The following is a 20,217-nucleotide window of genomic DNA, read 5'->3' as shown; positions in this document are numbered from 1 at the left end:
TTAGTGACCACTTGTGTTGTCTGTAGGTAGGACTGTAAATTGGTACAGCCACTAAAGAAAACAGTGTAGAGGGATGGCTGGATGGCTCAGTTGTTAAGTGTCTGCCTTTGGCTCAGGTCATGATTCCAGGGTCCTGGGATTGAGTCCTACATCGGAACTGCTTCTCCCTCTGCCTGCCATTCCCCCTGCTTGTGCATTCTCTCTTTCTCTCTCTCTCTCTCCCTCTCTCTCATTCTCTCTGGCAAATAAATAAAATCTGGAAAAAAAAGTGTGGAGGCCCCTTATTGTATTTATTGACATCATTTTAGGATAATGTATCTTCTCCGGACAGCTTTGAAAGAGTGGCCTTAATTTGAAAAGGAAAAAACCTGAGGACTTATGTATAAGGTAATTCTTGTTTTTCTGATGAGTAGTTTTGGGTCGAAAAGCTTTGTCTTATATTTATCTGGCCATATATGATATTTCACTATGCTTTCTTCCATTCATGTTATTGTTTTCCTTTCACATTTAGATTTTTATTGATCTGAAATTTTTCTATATGATGGAGATAAGGATGAAACTTTCTTTTCCTCAAAATAGTAAGTTGATCTTCTTAATATCATTTACTAAACATTCCATTTATCCCCAGGGATTTTATACCAAGTTTCCCTATATGCATGGATTTGTCTCTGAATTATTCAGTCCATTGGTTTGTCAGTTCCTATATCTGTTCTGTTGTTCCTATATCATATTGTTTTAATTATTATGGCTTTTCATATGTTTTAATATTTGGCAAGGCTGGTTTTCATTTATCAGTCACCTCTCCCCAAATCCCAAGATACCCATGGATTTGATTTCTGTGTACGTTTTAGAATCACTTTATCAAGTTCTCCCCAAGCCCTGCTTTGGTTAGGACAGCATTTAGGTTAGTGATATGGGGAGAAATTGACTTCTTCATTACGTTAGGATGCCCCATCTGTGAATATGTCTCTTCACTTTCTGAGGTGTTTATTTATGTACTTTAATAAAGTTTTCCCTTTTATTCGTAAAGTTCTTATACTTTTTAATGTTAATTTCTAAACATGTTATGGTTTTTATTACTATTATAAATGGCTAGCAATGTTCAATTATTTTCGGTTTATTAGGAGTATAGAATTTAGAATCATAAATCCCCAGTTCAAGTCATGGTTTTATTACTTAGTGTCTGGGTAAAACTGGACAGTTGCTAACCTCCCTTTACCTCCATTTTCTCATAGTTCAGATGGAGATAATAACATTATTCAAGAGGTGTGGTGACAAATCAGGTAGAATATCCCCCAGCAGCTCAAGTCATTTGGCTGCAGGATGGAGGGATGATGGGCTGGTTACAGCAACTGTAACCCCAAGGTCAGGGTCTGGAGCAGTGAATCCTGTAGAGAAGACGGAGTGGGAGGACAGAGGTGAGGTGGGGGTGGGGAGGGACAAGGTTGGACAGACTGGGAAGTAATGTAATCCCGGCCAGGTGCAGGTGTGCCTAGTTTTGAGAAGACATTGAAGGGAGTCACAAACGTGGTCTCATGCTATGGGTTTTAGATTGCAGGTGATTGATGGGTTGAACAATTTTTTAGTTTATAAAAATTGGGGCTTGAGTTAAAACCATTTGTCCAGAAGAGGAAGCTGAGAACTTATGGGAGCAACAGAAGGAAGTACCTAGAAGGGATTTATTATTATGGCCGTGCTCTCAGGAAGAGCATGAGACCACACTTGTGACTTCCTTCAGTGTGTGATGCCAGTGATGCTGTTGTAATCCCTTTTTGTTTTAACCGGTCCGGGTTCCTGGTGGACCCCCAACAGCACCTCGTGACATTGCCAAGCTTGTGGCATTTGTGCCAGGACTGCAGTGCCAACTGCCTTCCCCTTCTGAACGTGACTTCAGCCCAGTAGTCTGTGCTCACCTTCCTGTCCACCATGCCCTCAATGATTTCTCTTTTCTCTTTAAAGTACACTGGCGTTATTCTTACTTTAACATAAACTCTTCTCTTTACAGATGTGTGTTCTCACTCCCCAACTGAAGTAAAAGCGAAGCACGTGGGAACAGAGTCTGTGTCTCCTTGCTGGGTATTCCCTGTAATGCTCTGCCCAGAAATGCCGTGGTTAATCCACTTGTGGCGTGCGGTGGACAGCCTGGAGGGAGAGGCGTGTGAAAGGAGAGGACTGGCTCTCCGGGCTTGGGGTAGTGCTAGTAACGTGGGAACGTGGCTGCGGCTCCCTCACTCCTAGAGTCCTGGCAGTCCTGGCACTACAGAAATAGTTATCCAATCACAATGGACAGGGCACTTGAAACGTTCTTTTGGGTTGATGGAAGGTGGGGAACAGAACTAGGTTTGTAAAATTAGGAGGAAAGGGGGAAGGAAGAAACCTCTTGGCTGAACACAGGTCTCTGGGTTTTCTGTCCTGCGTTATTCTAAAAAGCACCCTCGGTCTTCTCATTAATAGAGAAGTGAAATCTGCCATTTCCTGCTGCTGGCTCACAGAAGGTTTCACATCTCCTTTGGCTGCCTGAGCAGAGACCAGACATGAGAGAGGGAACTCCGTGTGGCCCCAGCGCGCTGGCGCTGGCGGGTGGCCACCCCCGCGCAGGCACGGGACCTCACCGCCAGCATTCCTGTGCCACTGCAGGCTTTGTAGACGGTCAAAAGGATCCTCAACCCCCGCTCCTGGGAGGTCAGGCTCACCGCTTACCTGGGGGGAGGAGGAAGAACGTAAGGGGGAAGTGTGTGTGTGTGTGGGGGGGTAGAGTTTACACAGTTTTGAAACTGTCAAAAGAGAAAGCAAGGAGACACTGGTTCTAAGAACAGAAGGAGTTCTGAGAACAGGGAAGCAAAGACTTGGGTGGTCGAGTGGCTTTTCCTTTCATCTTTCTCTCAGGGGAGACCACCCCTGGCTACCTTTATGTGGGTCACCTCAGCCCCAGGGTGTAGTGAGTGTGTGGGCTTGCTCGTGTGTGTGCATCTGTGTGTGTGTGTGTGTGTGTGTGTGTGTGAATCTTCGGAGCTGTTTTCTAAACTTTAAAGCGAGGACACTTAACAGATCTTTTAAGATTATATGAGATAAGCATGGAAAGGGCCTACCTAGTATAGTATCAGTTCCAAAGTAGAAGCTCAAGAAATTTTGGACTCACCACCTCATTGTCTGCCCATTCCAGCTCACCTGATGGCTCATTAGAGGAGATAGAGTGTAGAAATATCTTATAATGAAGGTGGGGTTGAGAACGGGGGTTGCTGGGAAACACAACTTCAGTTAATCTCAATTAGTTACACAAGTCTTTTGTTTCTGATATTCATCTTTCCATTCATTTTTGGTATGTGCTTCTTTTTTCTTTGGAAGTATCGACTCTTGGGGTTGGGGACCTTGGGGGAGGATAGGTAAGCGTTGTGTCAAGGGTCTCTCTCCTAATCCTCTCTCATTTAGCTCACTGCTAAATCAAATCCAAAAGCTTGCAAAAACTAAGGTGAGGAGATTCAGCCCTGAAGCCGCTGGGAACAGAGAGAAGCCAATTTCAGGTTTTAAATTTGTGATGGAGAAAACCACCAGTTGTATAGTTCACAATGGGATAGGAGAATGAATTGCCATTTAAAATCTGCCTTTTCCAGGGGAAGTAAAGGAGGGAAGCTTTATCTTATTTTTTCTAGTGGCTTCATCATGCAGGGACCTGCTCTGGGACAGATAGGACCAGTGGGAGAAACACACAGGAGAGTGTTGAGTTTGGGGCAGGCAGGCGAGCTTTGGAAACTGGTCCATTACCAGCTATTTATCAAGGGTTTAAGTGGAGTTGTCCTGCGGTCTGCCCTGAGATGGCTCAGAGTGGTTGAGCGTAGGATTTCCTGGCTCCAAAAAAGCCGGAAGGATGAAATTCAGCTCTGCAAGAAGTGATGGAATCCCAGGGAGGGATTTTCCATTCTCTGTCTCAAAAGTGGAACTGCTTCCCTTACTCTGAAGTCGTGCTTTGAGGCCAGATAACCCTGCACTCTCCCTGTGCCTCTTCCATCTTAACATGCCTGTCTCTGCCACCTGCTCCGGAAGGGCCTTTCTTCCTCCCGCCTCCACCTCTGGGTGACAGGACAGACCAAGGGTTACGCAATATCTTTCTAAGTAACCTCCCTCCAAGGGACAAGAGAAGTTATCTAGTCTCAGTCTTGGAAGGATATTGAAGGGAACCAGTTAAACCAGTGGGCAGCCCAGGCTACATATGTCCTGGGAATATTCGGATTATTCTCTCCACTAATGTAAGGAAATCCACTTACAGACTGGTCTTTCCCGTAGGGAAAGAGTTAAGAGAGTTGTTTAAAGCCTAGGGCAGGATAAGACTTACCTCGTAACTGATGATGCTAGGCTGAAGGACTCAGCGATTTGTCTCTTTATTTGTCCCCGCCCATCTAACCAATCTGACAACTCTTAGTTTGGGACTGACTTAGAAGAGCTGGTAGGAACAGGATTAGTATCTAGGGGCTGCGTGGCTCCAAATCACTCATTTAGTGGGGATCAAGGACCTGGGGCTATACCCTATTCCACTCAGGGTTTGGAGATCATTTACCCAGGCTGGGGCTACTGGAGCAGGCGAGGACCCAGGGCCCCTGGAAGAACTGGTCCAGGGGACTGAATTCCTGGCGTGTCCCCAGAGCACAGCATGACCACACTCCTGCCCTTGCTGCTGGGCCTCAGCCTGGGCTCCACTGGAGCAGGTAAGGGTTTCCTGCCTGGGATCTTCCCTTCCTCTGCTCCTTTGGGACAAGGGAGCCACTTGGATTTGGACACCTCAGACTAGTTTGTCTCCCTGGTGTATACTCCGATAGCACTTTGTACCTTTGTACCTTTATAGCAATTTTAATATAATTAAACTGTGTAATTATTTGTGTAATATATATCTTTTGCTGGAGTGTAGGCAAGGGCACTATCTGTCTTGTTTACCGCTGCATCCTCAGCTCCTAGCACAGTGCCTGGCACATATGTGCTTCATAAATAATAAATATGGAGTGAATATTTAATAATATATCCAGCATACAACAAAGCTGACTCTTTCCCTTGACCCCTTTTCTCACTCAATAATTTGCCTAACTGAAGGTCTTGTCCTGCGTAAATTGTTGTGTTTAAACTAGCAGATAATTTTGGGCCATTCCTGTTCCCATACTTAGTCTCATAAAGAGGAAAGAGCATCTAAAAACTTCTCTGCTGCCACCATCTATTCCCTTAATCGGTACTCTCAGAGACTTCAGTACACGGGCTCCGTCTGTAGATGCTGCCTGAGGCAGGAAAGCTACACCCCACTCACTGGGTGGAACTGGGGCAGGAACTGGGGCTTGGGCTCCCTGCAGAGGTCTCTGAGCTCCCCTTCTCTGGTTCCTGTAGGTGGCTTTATAGCCCATGTGGAAAGTGCCTGTCTGTTGGATGATGATGGGACTCCAAAGGATTTCGCATATTGTGTCTCCTTCAACAAGGATTTGCTGACCTGCTGGGATTCGGAGGAGGGCAAAATGGCCCCTCATGAATTTGGGGCACTGAATTTCTTGGCCAAGTACCTCTCAGATTACCTCAACCAACAGGAACCCCTGATCCAGCGCTTGTCTAATGGGCTCCAGGACTGTGCTGCACGTACCCAGTCCTTCTGGGGATCACTGACCCACAGGACAAGTAAGATTAGAGGGGCACAAAGGGGCTATCAGGAAGCACAGTTAGGAGGGGGGAGGCCAGGGAGAATCTCTCCATCCCTCCATCCCTCCATCCCTCCATAAGCAAGAGGTTTGAGATTTGTGCAGGAAAGAAGCAGCAAATGTGTGGACCTGGAATGAAGAAAGACTGAGTGTGAACCTTCAAAGGGTTGTCGATGGGGGGTGGAGCAGGAATAAAGAAGGGGAGGTGATGTTTGAAGCCAGTGGGGCAAGAGAGTAAGCATGCTTTCCTTCTATTTGTGCATCTCAGGATGCAGAGTCAAGTTAACCAGGAGTGTGTCAGAATAACCAGAATGGCTTTTCCCAAAGTGCTCATGCCTCTTTATTATAGGTTCTGATGTTCTAGGTCTGGGATGGGCCCAGGCATGGGAATATTTAGAAAGCCTCACAGGGGATTTCAACATGCTTTCTTGCCCCAAAGCCTTTGCACTGAGAATGACTTGAGATTGGTAAAAGAAAACATGAAGATCTCCATAAGACAGAGTAATATGTCTTAAGATGTGATTCCTGGACCACTTTTCTCAGAATTGTCTGGGGAAGGTGCTTGTTAAAAATACAAGCCCTTGATTGCCACTACAGATTCTCTCAGTGAAAATATTTCGGGATGCAACCTAGGGAACCTGCATTTTAACACAATGTCTTGGATTTTTATTTAAGATTTTGTTTGAAAAGCACCAAAGTAGAGGCAAGTAGGAGGGTCCCCTAGGAGAATAAACTAGTAGAGAATGGCTATATTAATGATCTCATTAATTTGGATTACATTAATCCAAATTTGAGAGAGTTAGATCTGAGTTAGGCTTGTTTCCTTAAACTATCCGAGGGAAAAAACGTTTCTTGATTCAGCCACTTAGTTTATTTTTTATTTTTTTAAAGATTTTATTTATTTATTTGACAGAGGGAGAGACAGCCAGCGAGAGAGGGAACATGAGCAGGGGGAGTGGGAGAGGAAGAAGCAGGCTCCCAGCAGAGGAGACCGATGCGGGGCTCGATCCCAGAACTCTGGGATCACACCCTGAGCCGAAGGCAGACGCTTAACGACTGAGCCACCCAGGCGCCCCCCACTTAGTTTATTAAATTAGATTTGAGGGCAGATGTCTTCTCCTACCTTTACAAATCCCAACCTACAACCCTTGACAACTGTTAGCTTACATACTTGAAATAAATACGGCGACTTCTGAAACAGCTTGCAGTCCAGCCCTGGCTTCTACTTAATACAATCAACCATAATTTTGGAACAGGAAAGAAAGGAAAGGGCAATGAAGGAATGGGAGGAAATAAAGAGCAAAGCAGGAGTGATTCTAACTCCTCTTTTTCAAAGGGATGTGTGGAGGCATGGCGTGGGGGTGGGGAGGGTAGATTGGCAAAAGCCACGAAGAGTTGAAGCAGGAAAGAAACCAGGTTGGAGAAAAAGCCAGAATGGTGCCCTCTTTCATGACCACATTTTCGTCCTATGCAGGGCCACCGACTGTGCAAGTAGCCAAAACCACTCCTTTTAACACGAAGGAGCATGTGATGCTGGCCTGCTACGTGTGGGGCTTCTATCCAGCTGATGTGATCATCTCGTGGAGGAAGAACGGGCAGCCTGTCCCTCCTCACAGTAGCGCCCCTAAGATGGCCCAGCCCAATGGAGACTGGACATACCAGACTGTCTCCTATTTAGCTACCACCCCCTCTTACGGGGACACCTACACCTGTGTGGTGGAGCACATCGGGGCTCCTGAGCCCGTCTGCGAGGACTGGAGTAAGTGCACGGTGGGTGGGAGGAATTAGGGTGGAAGCAGAGAGCTGCTGTGCGTGGGTGGTGGGAAAGGCACACCAGCATCTCAGCACAGGGAGTGACATGTGGACAGGTCCGTGGAATACGGCAGGGCGGGAGATGCTGAGTAGGAGAGGCCAGTCTGGAGGAACTGGTGGAGGGTTGATGACCAGAGATGGGGCAATGGGAGACAGGAATGGAAAGTTACTGTCGTCGTTGCCGCAGTGGTGTGGTTGACTGAGGGTGGCAGGGGAGCAGTATGGCTATCCTGAAGAGAGGATGTGGTTTGGTGACCATGTTTTCACAACCAAAAATTGTGATGCAACATTTTAGGATCCTCAGATTTCAACTATTCTGTTGTCTGGTCAGGAATGGGAATTGAAGGAATAAAAAAGGTTTCAGAAGAGATGGGACTTTCTTTTGGTGTGGGGGCAGTACTGAATTTGGGCCACGCTGTCAGGGAAGAAAAAGCCTGGCTGGCAAACACTTTGGTGTACATGCTTGGGGGCTAATGAACAAGGAACTAATGACCACTGTTTGAACCCCAGGATTGGAAGTAGTTAAATGTACCAAGATTTGGTACACAGATTTGGGGAAAGAGAAGAAGGAGCAATGAAGAAGAGGAGGGGTATCTATGAAGGGCTAGGGAACAGAATCCCAGACCGGCTGCTGAGACTGGGCTCCCCCTTTGGGGAGTGCTGTCTTGCTGGGCTGAGAAGGGCTGAGAAGGGCATGGAGAGCAGAGAGAGTAACCCACAGGCGCACACCGGAACTCTCCTGGGAAAGTCTCCTCCCCAGCATGCACCAGAGTTTCTTTGGGTGATGGAATGTTCATTTTAGCATGGGGGAAGGAATCCAGGTGGTGTGGGATTCAGAGCACGCAAGGGAGCGAGCATTGTCACTGTGGGGTAAATGGAGAGGGGAATGAGGAGTCCTTTATTCTTTGGTGAGAGAACCTTCAGGGTGAAGGAAGGAATAAGATGCCTTGAGAGGCCCCACTGTATTAGAGAGGACCTAGAAACTAGGGTGCTAACTCTGGTGAGAGGGATTCCCCAGGGCTACTCTGGGAGTAGAGAGCTACAGGATGGGGATTTTTGAGGAAAGTCTGTTTCCTTGGGTGCAGGTTGGTGTGAGCCAGACCCTTGGCATTGAGATAATGCACGTTTGAACTTGCCAGGTGGAGGTCACACCAAACTGAGTGGCTCTGGCAATGAACAACAGATTGGTTCTAGCAAGTTTCTACTTTTGCAGCAGCTGGGCTGTCCCCGATGCAGACAGTGAAGGTTTCTGTGTCTGCAGTGACTCTGGGCCTGGGCTTCATCATTTTCTCTCTTGGTTTGCTCAGCTGGAGGAGAGCTGGCCCCTCTGGTGAGTGCCACCCCCGACCTCCCATTGGCAATCTCGCTCCCAATTTCTGGTCACTTTCTGTTTGTGACTGGTTCTCCCACTGCTACCTCATTTGCTGTGAGTAATGCCAGATACTTTTATCTACAGACGGTCCTCTAATCACGTACTTTTTTCCCCTAGGCTACATTTTGCTCCCTGGGGACAGTTATCCTGAAGGTAACATCTTTGTTGGTCTGTTTCCCTACTGGTCCTTTGGAGGGGTGAGAGATCTCGGGAGTCAGTGTTGGGCTCAGCTAATGGTAGGGGTGAGGTTCCACAGGGTGTAGCCAAGAGCATCCATTAAACAGCCATTGTCGGGATTAGGAGCAGGAAAGAGCAGAGCCTGTATCTCCTTCTTCTTTCCAATGGAGCGTCTACAGGGAGACGACTGAAAGCGGCTTTATAGCATTAGTCCTTGGTGATCTAGAATTGTTGATGTCGTTGTATCAAGGGCTCTGGCATGGATGGTTATAAAGGCAGAGGATGGGGTCAAGTTGGTTTGAAGCCGTATTATTTCCTTTTTATTTCTTCTGCAGGTCAACACGTCAATTAGAGGCAGAGTCCTACACCTTCTGCCCCAAGTGAGGAGATTCAAACTCTTAGTGATGCTGTTGTGTCCCTCCAACATTCTCAGACCCTACAGATTTTCTTGGATCCTGTGGTTTCTCCATCCAGATCTTTGAACTTCCCAGCCCACCCCATGTACACCTTAGCAAGCTGGGGGAACTCATTCCTGGGAATATTCTGTAATCAAGATGTTGTCCAAGGCTATATTTCTGGGTCGAATATCATCTGGGGAGGGAGGTTAGAGGCCTTTCTGGAGGCCGCGCAGTGCCACAGGGGTCAGTGAGTCACTGGAGATCATCTCTGAGGAATAAACTCTGGTGGAAATATCATTTTTCTATGATTTTTCCTGAGGCCCTGGGGAGGGACCATGAGCAGAGTTACGGGTTGGGGTTGATTCTCTCCTACTTGAGTGGAGGAGTCAGTACGTCCTCCTAATTATTCCCTCTAGACATGGCAGGATTGGGGGCAGTTTTCTTTTTTTTTTTCTTTTTTTTTCTTTTTTTTTAAAGATTTTATTTGTTTATTTGACAGAGATAGAGACAGCCAGCGAGAGAAGGAGCACAATCATGGGGAGTGGGAGAGGAAGAAGCAGGCTCACAGCAGAGGAGCCTGATGTGGGGCTCGATCCCACAACACCGGGATCACGCCCTGAGCCGAAGGCAGACGCTTAACCGCTGTGCCACCCAGGCGCCCCTGGGGGCAGTTTTCTGATTTATGATTCATGAGAAGAAATGAAACTGTGGTTGCATGGAGTCACAGAATCAGGGAGAGGCAGGGAATTGACAGCGTACTCACCTCATAAGGGGTCTTAGGAGGACTGAGTGAGTCCATGCTTGTGGATGGCTAAGAACATTGCTGGCACATGCTGAGCTCACGGGAATGATGTTAGTTACTACTGGTCACTCAACTTTCCGGGCCGGGCATCAGACCAGGTACTTCGCATGCATTATTCCGTTGACCCTCATCACCACCCGGTGCAGATCCTCAGACAGGACTCAGGGCAGAGCTTAACTTCAGATGGGAGTTCTGGGCGGTTATTCCTTCCAAACCCTAAGGGGGAAGAGCCCATAGCTCAAGTGCTTATTATGACCTGGATGCTGGGCTAAGTGCTCTGTATTTGTATCTCATNGGAACTCTCCTGGGAAAGTCTCCTCCCCAGCATGCACCAGAGTTTCTTTGGGTGATGGAATGTTCATTTTAGCATGGGGGAAGGAATCCAGGTGGTGTGGGATTCAGAGCACGCAAGGGAGCGAGCATTGTCACTGTGGGGTAAATGGAGAGGGGAATGAGGAGTCCTTTATTCTTTGGTGAGAGAACCTTCAGGGTGAAGGAAGGAATAAGATGCCTTGAGAGGCCCCACTGTATTAGAGAGGACCTAGAAACTAGGGTGCTAACTCTGGTGAGAGGGATTCCCCAGGGCTACTCTGGGAGTAGAGAGCTACAGGATGGGGATTTTTGAGGAAAGTCTGTTTCCTTGGGTGCAGGTTGGTGTGAGCCAGACCCTTGGCATTGAGATAATGCACGTTTGAACTTGCCAGGTGGAGGTCACACCAAACTGAGTGGCTCTGGCAATGAACAACAGATTGGTTCTAGCAAGTTTCTACTTTTGCAGCAGCTGGGCTGTCCCCGATGCAGACAGTGAAGGTTTCTGTGTCTGCAGTGACTCTGGGCCTGGGCTTCATCATTTTCTCTCTTGGTTTGCTCAGCTGGAGGAGAGCTGGCCCCTCTGGTGAGTGCCACCCCCGACCTCCCATTGGCAATCTCGCTCCCAATTTCTGGTCACTTTCTGTTTGTGACTGGTTCTCCCACTGCTACCTCATTTGCTGTGAGTAATGCCAGATACTTTTATCTACAGACGGTCCTCTAATCACGTACTTTTTTCCCCTAGGCTACATTTTGCTCCCTGGGGACAGTTATCCTGAAGGTAACATCTTTGTTGGTCTGTTTCCCTACTGGTCCTTTGGAGGGGTGAGAGATCTCGGGAGTCAGTGTTGGGCTCAGCTAATGGTAGGGGTGAGGTTCCACAGGGTGTAGCCAAGAGCATCCATTAAACAGCCATTGTCGGGATTAGGAGCAGGAAAGAGTAGAGCCTGTATCTCCTTCTTCTTTCCAATGGAGCGTCTACAGGGAGACGACTGAAAGCGGCTTTATAGCATTAGTCCTTGGTGATCTAGAATTGTTGATGTCGTATCAAGGGCTCTGGCATGGATGGTTATAAAGGCAGAGGATGGGGTCAAGTTGGTTTGAAGCCGTATTATTTCCTTTTTATTTCTTCTGCAGGTCAACACGTCAATTAGAGGCAGAGTCCTACACCTTCTGCCCCAAGTGAGGAGATTCAAACTCTTAGTGATGCTGTTGTGTCCCTCCAACATTCTCAGACCCTACAGATTTTCTTGGATCCTGTGGTTTCTCCATCCAGATCTTTGAACTTCCCAGCCCACCCCATGTACACCTTAGCAAGCTGGGGGAACTCATTCCTGGGAATATTCTGTAATCAAGATGTTGTCCAAGGCTATATTTCTGGGTCGAATATCATCTGGGGAGGGAGGTTAGAGGCCTTTCTGGAGGCCGCGCAGTGCCACAGGGGTCAGTGAGTCACTGGAGATCATCTCTGAGGAATAAACTCTGGTNGAAATATCATTTTTCTATGATTTTTCCTGAGGCCCTGGGGAGGGACCATGAGCAGAGTTACGGGTTGGGGTTGATTCTCTCCTACTTGAGTGGAGGAGTCAGTACGTCCTCCTAATTATTCCCTCTAGACATGGCAGGATTGGGCAGTTTTCTGATTTATGATTCATGAGAAGAAATGAAACTGTGGTTGCATGGAGTCACAGAATCAGGGAGAGGCAGGGAATTGACAGCGTACTCACCTCATAAGGGGTCTTAGGAGGACTGAGTGAGTCCATGCTTGTGGATGGCTAAGAACATTGCTGGCACATGCTGAGCTCACGGGAATGATGTTAGTTACTACTGGTCACTCAACTTTCCGGGCCGGGCATCAGACCAGGTACTTCGCATGCATTATTCCGTTGACCCTCATCACCACCCGGTGCAGATCCTCAGACAGGACTCGGGGCAGAGCTTAACTTCAGATGGGAGTTCTGGGCGGTTATTCCTTCCAAACCCTAAGGGGGAAGAGCCCATAGCTCAAGTGCTTATTATGACCTGGATGCTGGGCTAAGTGCTCTGTATTTGTATCTCATTTACGTCTTACAGTAACCCCAGGAGGAAAAGACTGTCTCCTTCCATGTCACAAGTGAAGGAAGCGAGGTTCCTAGTGTGAAAAACTTGTCCAAGATCAAAGAACAGATTTTCTATAGGATATTTGTCTACCTGAGCCTGAAGTAAGTAGATGGCTTTATTCAGAATCCTTATGCTGGGGAGCACACCACTCTTCAGAGCCACGCTTTCATTCCCTTCTACCCCCAACCCAAGGAACATCCACTGTTGGGGTACAGATTTCTCACTGTAGAAGGGAGGTGCATTTTGTTTCGGTGAGGAGCGACACCTGCTGGACGCAGAAAGCTGGGCAGTGGCATTGTTTTTGTAATTAGGGTTGGACACTAGACTTCGGGCAAGGAAAAGAAACCAGAAGAGAAGACAAGTACTGAAGCAGCTTAGCCTAACAAGGGGCTATGGATGCATATTTGCATGTGGGGGTCTACATAGGAATATGTAAGATCAGAATCTGATGAGCTGGGGGAAGAGGCAGAAGATAGACCACAGAACCTTCTTGTGTGGGGCTATCCATGAATGTGTGTGTGTGTGTGTGTATGTGTGTGTGTGTGTGTGTGTCTCCCCATGTGGGTGTGAGGGGTGGCATGGGGGCTAGAATCCTTCGTCCTTGGACTGTTTCTGTGCTGATGGGGGCCTACAGAAGAATGGGGGAAGCACTGTTCCTACAGACTTGATGTCCAAAGTAGGTGCTCAGAGTTTGTCCAACCAGTGACTTGATCTCTTCCACATCCATGGTTTCCCCAGAAGGATACTTGTGATCAGGGCATTTGTTCTGGAAGGAGGTTCCTGGGGAAGTCAATGGGAGGGGAAAATGCTCATGAATTCAAAATGGCTATTCTCTGAGCAAAGCCATATAAGGTCGGAAGAGGGAAAGTTCTGTGCGCTGTACTAATTGGCAAATGTAGGCTCAGAAATTAACCTCTAGTGGGGTGCCTGGGTGGCACAGCAGTTAAGCGTCTGCCTTCGGCTCAGGGTGTGATCCCTGCATTATGGGATCGAGCCCCACATCAGGCTCCTCTGCTATGAGCCTGCTTCTTCCTCTCCCACTCCCCTTGCTTGTGTTCCCTCTCTTGCTGGCTGTCTCTCTCTCTGTCGAATAAATAAATAAAAAATATTAAAAAAAAAGAAATTAACCTCTAGAAATTGTATCAGTTTTATATTTCTTTTTTGCATTTATATATAGCATTTAATGAATAAGCTTGTGTATCACGTAAATAATCTTCCACCTCTGCTTGACTTAATTTAAATCTTGCTGTTTAAAGTCTTATGTTGTTTCATTTTTGTTCTTCTATTCACGGTTTTTGTTTTTGTTTGGTTGACAAAGCAAATTCCTTTTGAAGTGCTAGTCTGGTCTGGGGGTAGGGCTTTGGGCGGTGTCTTTGCCTGGCTGATTTTGAGCAAGCTGCACACCCACAGGGTCTGGGTCTGGTCACAGCAGTGGGAATCAAAGTGACAGGACCCCCAGGGGAAGGAAGGAGAGGGTCAGCTAATTGGATAGCTTCCAGTCCTCCTCTGGAGATTCCTGGCAGGCTTCTCTCTGCCCTAACTTTGTGTGTTTTTGTTTTATAGGGAAGGCTGTCCCTTTGCAGATAAGGAGTAGGAAAAAGTGCTGCATAGGTCTCCTGGGATCCAGGAAGCTAGATTAGGGAGAAAAGGGAGGAACTACATGTCCTTACATGGGGTGATGAGTGGTGCTTGGATGGAAAGTAGAAGTGGGGTAATGGTGGGCCAGCTCTGGGACTGTGTGAGGAGAGTAGAATGTTAAACATAATCAAATGCCAAAAAGGGGTGTGTGTGTGTGTGAGAGAGAGAGAGAGAGAGAGAGCAAGAAAGAGAGGAGAGAGGCAGTTGGGCTGTTGGGTTATATGTAATCCAGGTGTGTACAACACATGGTTCTCCCCTTTCAACGTCCTGCTAATTTTAAAAGCTGAACTTGGAGATGGAATTGACTTTAAAGGTCATCTAGTCCAACTGTCCACCCATAAAAGGGCCGGGTCTGTGTTCACGAGGGCATGCACAATGCAGGGAGTCCCTTCAACCCTTGGGGCAGATACCAATACTTTAGAGAACTGTGTTGACCTCAAGTTTGAGGTTCTTCTTTTGATATGATTTCAATCATATGTGGGACCTAAAAAAAACCCCAACAAATGAATAAACAAACAAAAAGTTGAATCAGACCCATAAATACAAGAGAACAAACTGATGGTTGCCAGAGGAGGCTGGGCAATGTGGGGGAAGGGGAGTGGGAGACACAGGCTTCCAGTCACGGAATGAATGAGTCACGGGAATAAAAGGCACAGCGTGGGGAACATGGTCAGTGATGTGGTAATAGCGTTGTGTGGTGACAGATGGGAGCGACGCTTGCGGGGAGCACAGTAGTTGTGCGACTATGTTGTAGACCTGAAACAAATGTAACATTGTGTGTCAACTACACTCAGATTTTAAAAAACAAAGACAATGGGACTAAAACTCAAATATACCACGGGAAGGAATATCCTCAGGGCTTTTTCCTGAGTGACAGCACGCTCCTGTGTTCCAGCTTCTCTTTGTGTCCTTACTCATGTACACAGTCATGTGAAAAGACCAGAAAAAGCTTGGTATTTAATCTCAATGTTTATTTAAGAAAATTACTTTTGCCAGACCAGTCCCAAGGAGCTGCAGAGAGTGGAAAGACCCCAAACCCAAAAAGATTTCTCCCCGAGGCGAGGACTCACCTGCTCTCCTGACCCTTCCTCTCCCACGTTTCCATTGCAAATGAGGTTTCCAAGAGCCCTTGGCCAGACTGGTTAGAGGCAGGGAATGAAGAAAGAAATGACTTTCATTGTCCCAGGGCCTCAATAGAAAACAGATGGCACACTCACAATAAGATAGTTCAAGGCGAGTCTATTTACAAGGAAGTATTTCCAAAGAAGTAGGTGGGGGATAGCCCCCGTGTAACCTGGGGGTAGCAAGGGACTGGAGGGGTTATCAGAATTCAGAAGGAGAGCCACTCCTACAGTGTCACTAGCTTGCCAGCAACAGTGCCCTTCAGTCAAGAGACACAGCCAGTCTAAGGTGACCTTGCGAGGGAGCCAAAGGAGTAAAGACCCGGACCTCGAGCTCTGCCTCCCTCTGCTCTCAGAGCAAGGCTGAAAGCAAGGGGAGGCCAAAGAGCTTGGGAATCTGTGATGTCCTACAGGCCAGCACTTGGGACAGACCCCAGAGTGGAGAAATGTGGATCTAGGAGGACAGATGTAGGACAGTTGGCACATTCACAACATGAAGGGAAGAAACCAAAGTTGTGGCTGTGGGGTGGTGGCGGGGGCGGAAAGATGCAAAACTTGGGCTTCCTTTGGCCCTGGGCAGGGACAAGACCTCAGTAATAGCAGAAGACTGTCATTTCCTGCTCAGGGACCCGAGAGAATACTCCTTTCTGGTCTCCCCTGCCCTAGCCCAAGTCTTATGTAATTCTTTGTGGATCTTTATTTTTTTTTCCCCCAGACATAGTGTTCTGTAAGTTTTTTGAGTTCCTCAGGATTAAAATTGAACTTTGTTTGAGGTTATACTGCATTTATTGAGCAGTTTGGGGATAACAGACTTCTTTTTAATAGTAAGTCATCCCATGCAAAAACAGAGGGTATTTCCCCATGTATTCATATCATCTGCTTTGCTCTTTATTATGCTTTTTAAAATTCACTTTCTCATCGTGGTCTCATGCACGCTCAGTTAATTCTTTGACATTCTACAGACTTTGTTGTCGTTATGATTGATTATCTCACTGTAATTTTATTTTCCTATCAGTTATTTCTGATGCAGAGAAGTGTAACCAACATTTCAGAAAATGGAGTAAAAAAAATAACAAAACTCACCATCTTAACCATTTTGAAGTGTACATTTCAGTAGCGTTACGTACCTTCACATTGCTGTGCAGTAAATCTCCAAAACTTTCTCATTATGCAAAACCGAATTTCAGGACCCATTAAACACCAACTCCCCATTTCCCTATCTCCTCAACCCTGGTCACCACCCTACTACTTTCTGTTTCTATGAATTTGACTGCATTAGATAATTCATATAAGTGCGTTCATACAGTCTTTGTCATTTTGTGATAGTCTTATTTCACTTAGCATAATGTCCTTAAAGTTCATCCATGTTGTAGCATGGATCAGGATTCCCTTCCCTTTTTAAGGACAAATAGTATTGCATTGTATGGATAGCCCACATCTTGTTTATCCATTCATCCATTTGGGTGTCCATTGGACATTTGAGTTGTTTTCACCTCTTAGCTATCGTGAATAATGCTGCTATGAACATGGGTGTGCAAATATCTGTTCAAGTACCTGCTCTTTTTTTTTTTTTGATAGTAGCCATCGTAATGGGTGTGAGGTGATATTGCATTGTGGTTTTGATTTGCATTTCTCTAATGATTCGTGATGTTGAACATCTTTTTGTATGCTCGTCAGCCATTTGCCTATCACCTTTAGAGAAATACCTATTCACGTCATTTGCCTGTTTTTATTTTTATTTATTTATTTTTTAAAGATTTTATTTATTTTTTCGACAGAGATAGAGACAGCCAGCGAGAGAGGGAACACAAGCAGGGGGAGTGGGAGAGGAAGAAGCAGGTTCATAGCGGAGGAGCCTGATGTGGGGCTCGATCCCATAACGCCGGGATCACGCCCTGAGCCGAAGGCAGACGCTTAACCGCTGTGCCACCCAGGCGCCCCTTGCTGGATTCTCTTGCTGGTTTCAGTGGTTTGTTAGTTGTTGATATCCTCTCTCTCTCCGGGTAGATAACGACATCATCAGCAAACTCTGAAAGTATCCCTTTAAATCCTTGAAACTCTTAATTAGTTTCCTTTTTCATAGCATTGACCAGGACCTCTAGGGCTATGCTAGATAGTAGCAGTGACAATGAGCATAATTGTTAAAGGAAATGCAACTGAATGTTCTCCATTAATTACAATGTTTACTGTAGAGTTTTGAAAAATTAAACTTGTTATTTGAGATAATTGTAGATTCATATGCAGTAGTAAAAAATAGTATAAACAGATCCCATGTACCTTTTACCGTTTCCCATAGTGATGATATCTTGCGAAGCTATGGTACGCTATCACAACCAGAATACACCGATACAGTTAAAATATAGAACATTTCTATCATCACAAGGATCCCTCATATTGTGCTTTTTTAGCCACACCCACTTCCCTATTGCCCCACATCCTCCTTAACATTTGGCAGTTGCTAATCTGTTCTTTATTTCTGTATTTTGTCATTACAAAAATGTTTTATACAGTATATAACTTTTTGGAATTGGCTTTTTCCCTCAGCATATTTCTCTGTAGATTACACAAGGTTGTTACATACATGCAATATCTTATTGCTGAGCTGTATTCCATGGTATGGCTGTAGCACAGCTGGTTGAAGGATATTTTGGATTGTTTCCAGTATTTAGGTAATCTGAATCAATCTGCTCTAAACATTTACGTATAGGTTTTGGTGTGGACATAAGTCTTCATTTCTGTAAGAGAAATGCCCGGTAAGTGGTGTAATTGCTGAATCGTGAAGTAGTTCCATGTTTAGTTTTAAAGAAAAAACCAAACTGTTTTCCCAAGTGGCTGTGCCAGCAATGTATGAGCGATCCAGTGTTTCCACATCCCCACCAGCATTTGGTATTGCCACTGTTTTTCATTTTAGCCATTTTAACAGGCGGATCGTGATATCTCATTGTCTTTCTTCCTTTCATTTTTTAAAAAAGATGTATTTATTCATTTGTCAGAGAGAGAGAGAGAGAGAAAGCACAAGCAGGGGGAATGGCAGGCAGAGCAGGCAGAGGGAGAAGCAGACTCCCTGCTGACCAAGGAGCCCAACATGGGATCGATCTCAGGACCCTGGGATCATGACCTGAGCCAAAGGCAGACGCTTACCTGACGAGCCACCCAGGAGTCCCTACCTCATTGTTGTTCTAATTTGCATTTCCCTGATGGCTAACACCATTTCGTGTGCTTACTTGCCATCTGTATACCCTACCCTGTGAAATGTCTATTCGTTTCTTCTATTTTCTAATTAGAGTGTTTGCTTTTTCCTGCTGAGTTTTCAGAATTTGTTGTATATTCCAGATACTGCTTCTCTTTTGGACACATAGTTTGCAAATATTTCCTTCCATCATGTATCTCGTCTTTTCATCCTTTTCACAGGTTTTTCACAGAGCAAATATTTCTAATTTTGATGAGGTCCAATTTATTAAAATTTCCTTTTATGAAACATGCTTTTGTTGTCAATGCTAAGAATTTTTTGCCTAGCTCTACATCCTGAAGGCCTCTCCTAATTTTTTAAAAAATTATCTTTTACATTTAAGTCTATAATCCATCTTAGGTTGAGCCACTGCTGCTTCCGGCTCTCCTTCTTCACTCTGTTTACCTTTTCTTTTCTTGCATTATTTACCGGCTAGAACGTTTTTTTTTTTTTTTAAGATTTTATTTATTTATTTGACACAGAGAGAGACAGCCAGTGAGAGAGGGAACACAAGCAGGGAGAGTGGGAGAGGAAGAAGCAGGCTTCCAGCGGAGGAGCCTGATGTGGGGCTCGATCCCAGAATGCTGGGATCACGCCCTGAGCCGAAGGCAGACAGTTAATGACTATGCCACCCAGGCGTCCCTACTGGCTAGAACTTCTAACACAATGCTGAGTAAGAGTGGTGAGAGTGGGTATCTTACCTTGTCCCTGGTCTTAGAGGAAAAGCATTCAGTCTTTCACCATTAAGTACAATGTTAGCTCTAGACCTTTTTCTTTTATCTCTTTTTTAAAAACAAGTTGAGAATGTTCCCTTTATTCCCATTTTTTCCTGAGTTTTTGTTATGAAAGGGTATTAAATTTAATCAATTGCTTTTCCTGCATTGGTTTATATAATTGTGTTGATTTGATCATTTTTCTTTGTTAGTCTAATAATATGGTAAAATACACTGATTGATTTTTGAAAATTGAACCAGCTTCACATCCCTGGAAAAACCTCAATGGTTGTAGTGTTTACTGTTTTTTTTATATATTGCTGGATCATATTTGCTAATAATTTTTTAAGGATCTTTGTGCTTATATTGATGCAGGATATAGGTGTGTAGTTTTCTTTTTCATTTGGTTTTGGTATTAGAGTAATATTAGCTTCATAAAATGAATTGGGAAGCGTTTCCTCCTCTTCTGCAAGAGATTGTGTAAAATTTGTGTTAATTCTTCTTTAAATGTTTCATAGAATTCTCCAGTGAAACCATCTGGGCCCAGAGTTTCCTTTTTGGGAATTTAAATTTCAAATTCCAAATTCAACACCTTAATAGTTCTATAGGGCTATTCAAATGACCTGTTTCATATCGGGTGAGTTGTAATAGTTCGTCTTTTTTGAGGAACTGGTCCATTTTGTTTAAATTCTCAAATTTATGTTTATAGAGTTGTTTGTAGTATTCCCTTATTATCTTTTTGATGTCTGCAGAGTCTGTATTGATATTCCCTGCTTCATCACTGATATTGGCGATTTCTGTCTTCTTTGTCAGTCTTGCTAGAGTTTCAATCAATTTGCTGATATTTTCAAAGAATCCGTTGTTTCACTGATTTTCCTTA

At 45.4% G+C, this 20,217-nt stretch overlaps 1 protein-coding gene and 1 long non-coding RNA gene across 5 annotated transcripts; both read left to right on the top strand.

Moving 5' to 3' along the window:
- Positions 1 to 1,444: 1,444 nt before the first annotated feature.
- Positions 1,445 to 9,722, top strand: LOC100477284 (HLA class II histocompatibility antigen, DM beta chain). Of its 4 annotated transcripts, none has more exons than XM_002914343.4 (7): positions 2,543 to 2,682; positions 4,535 to 4,700; positions 5,365 to 5,646; positions 7,141 to 7,425; positions 8,692 to 8,808; positions 8,968 to 9,003; positions 9,363 to 9,722. In XM_002914343.4, exons 2-7 carry the CDS (start codon positions 4,646 to 4,648, stop codon positions 9,377 to 9,379), a joined length of 792 nt encoding a protein of 263 aa, XP_002914389.1. In that variant the 5' UTR covers positions 2,543 to 2,682; positions 4,535 to 4,645; the 3' UTR covers positions 9,380 to 9,722. The 4 variants fall into 4 exon arrangements, with proteins under 4 accessions (XP_019649792.1, XP_002914389.1, XP_034516413.1 ...); XM_034660522.1 differs by having other exon boundaries at positions 2,545 to 2,682; positions 4,557 to 4,700; XM_019794235.2 differs by lacking the exon at positions 2,543 to 2,682 and adding an exon at positions 2,703 to 2,720.
- Positions 9,723 to 10,629: 907 nt separating this feature from the next.
- On the top strand, positions 10,630 to 12,042 carry LOC117802315. Its single transcript, XR_004625443.1, has 3 exons — positions 10,630 to 11,122; positions 11,282 to 11,317; positions 11,674 to 12,042. It is a non-coding gene; the product is annotated as an uncharacterized LOC117802315 (long non-coding RNA).
- Positions 12,043 to 20,217: the final 8,175 nt, after the last annotated feature.

This window comes from Ailuropoda melanoleuca, chromosome 5 (genome assembly GCF_002007445.2).
Source record: "Ailuropoda melanoleuca isolate Jingjing chromosome 5, ASM200744v2, whole genome shotgun sequence".
Lineage (NCBI taxonomy): Eukaryota > Metazoa > Chordata > Mammalia > Carnivora > Ursidae > Ailuropoda > Ailuropoda melanoleuca.
Note: the sequence above shows the minus strand (reverse complement) of the source record. Positions and strands in the feature narration are given on the sequence as shown.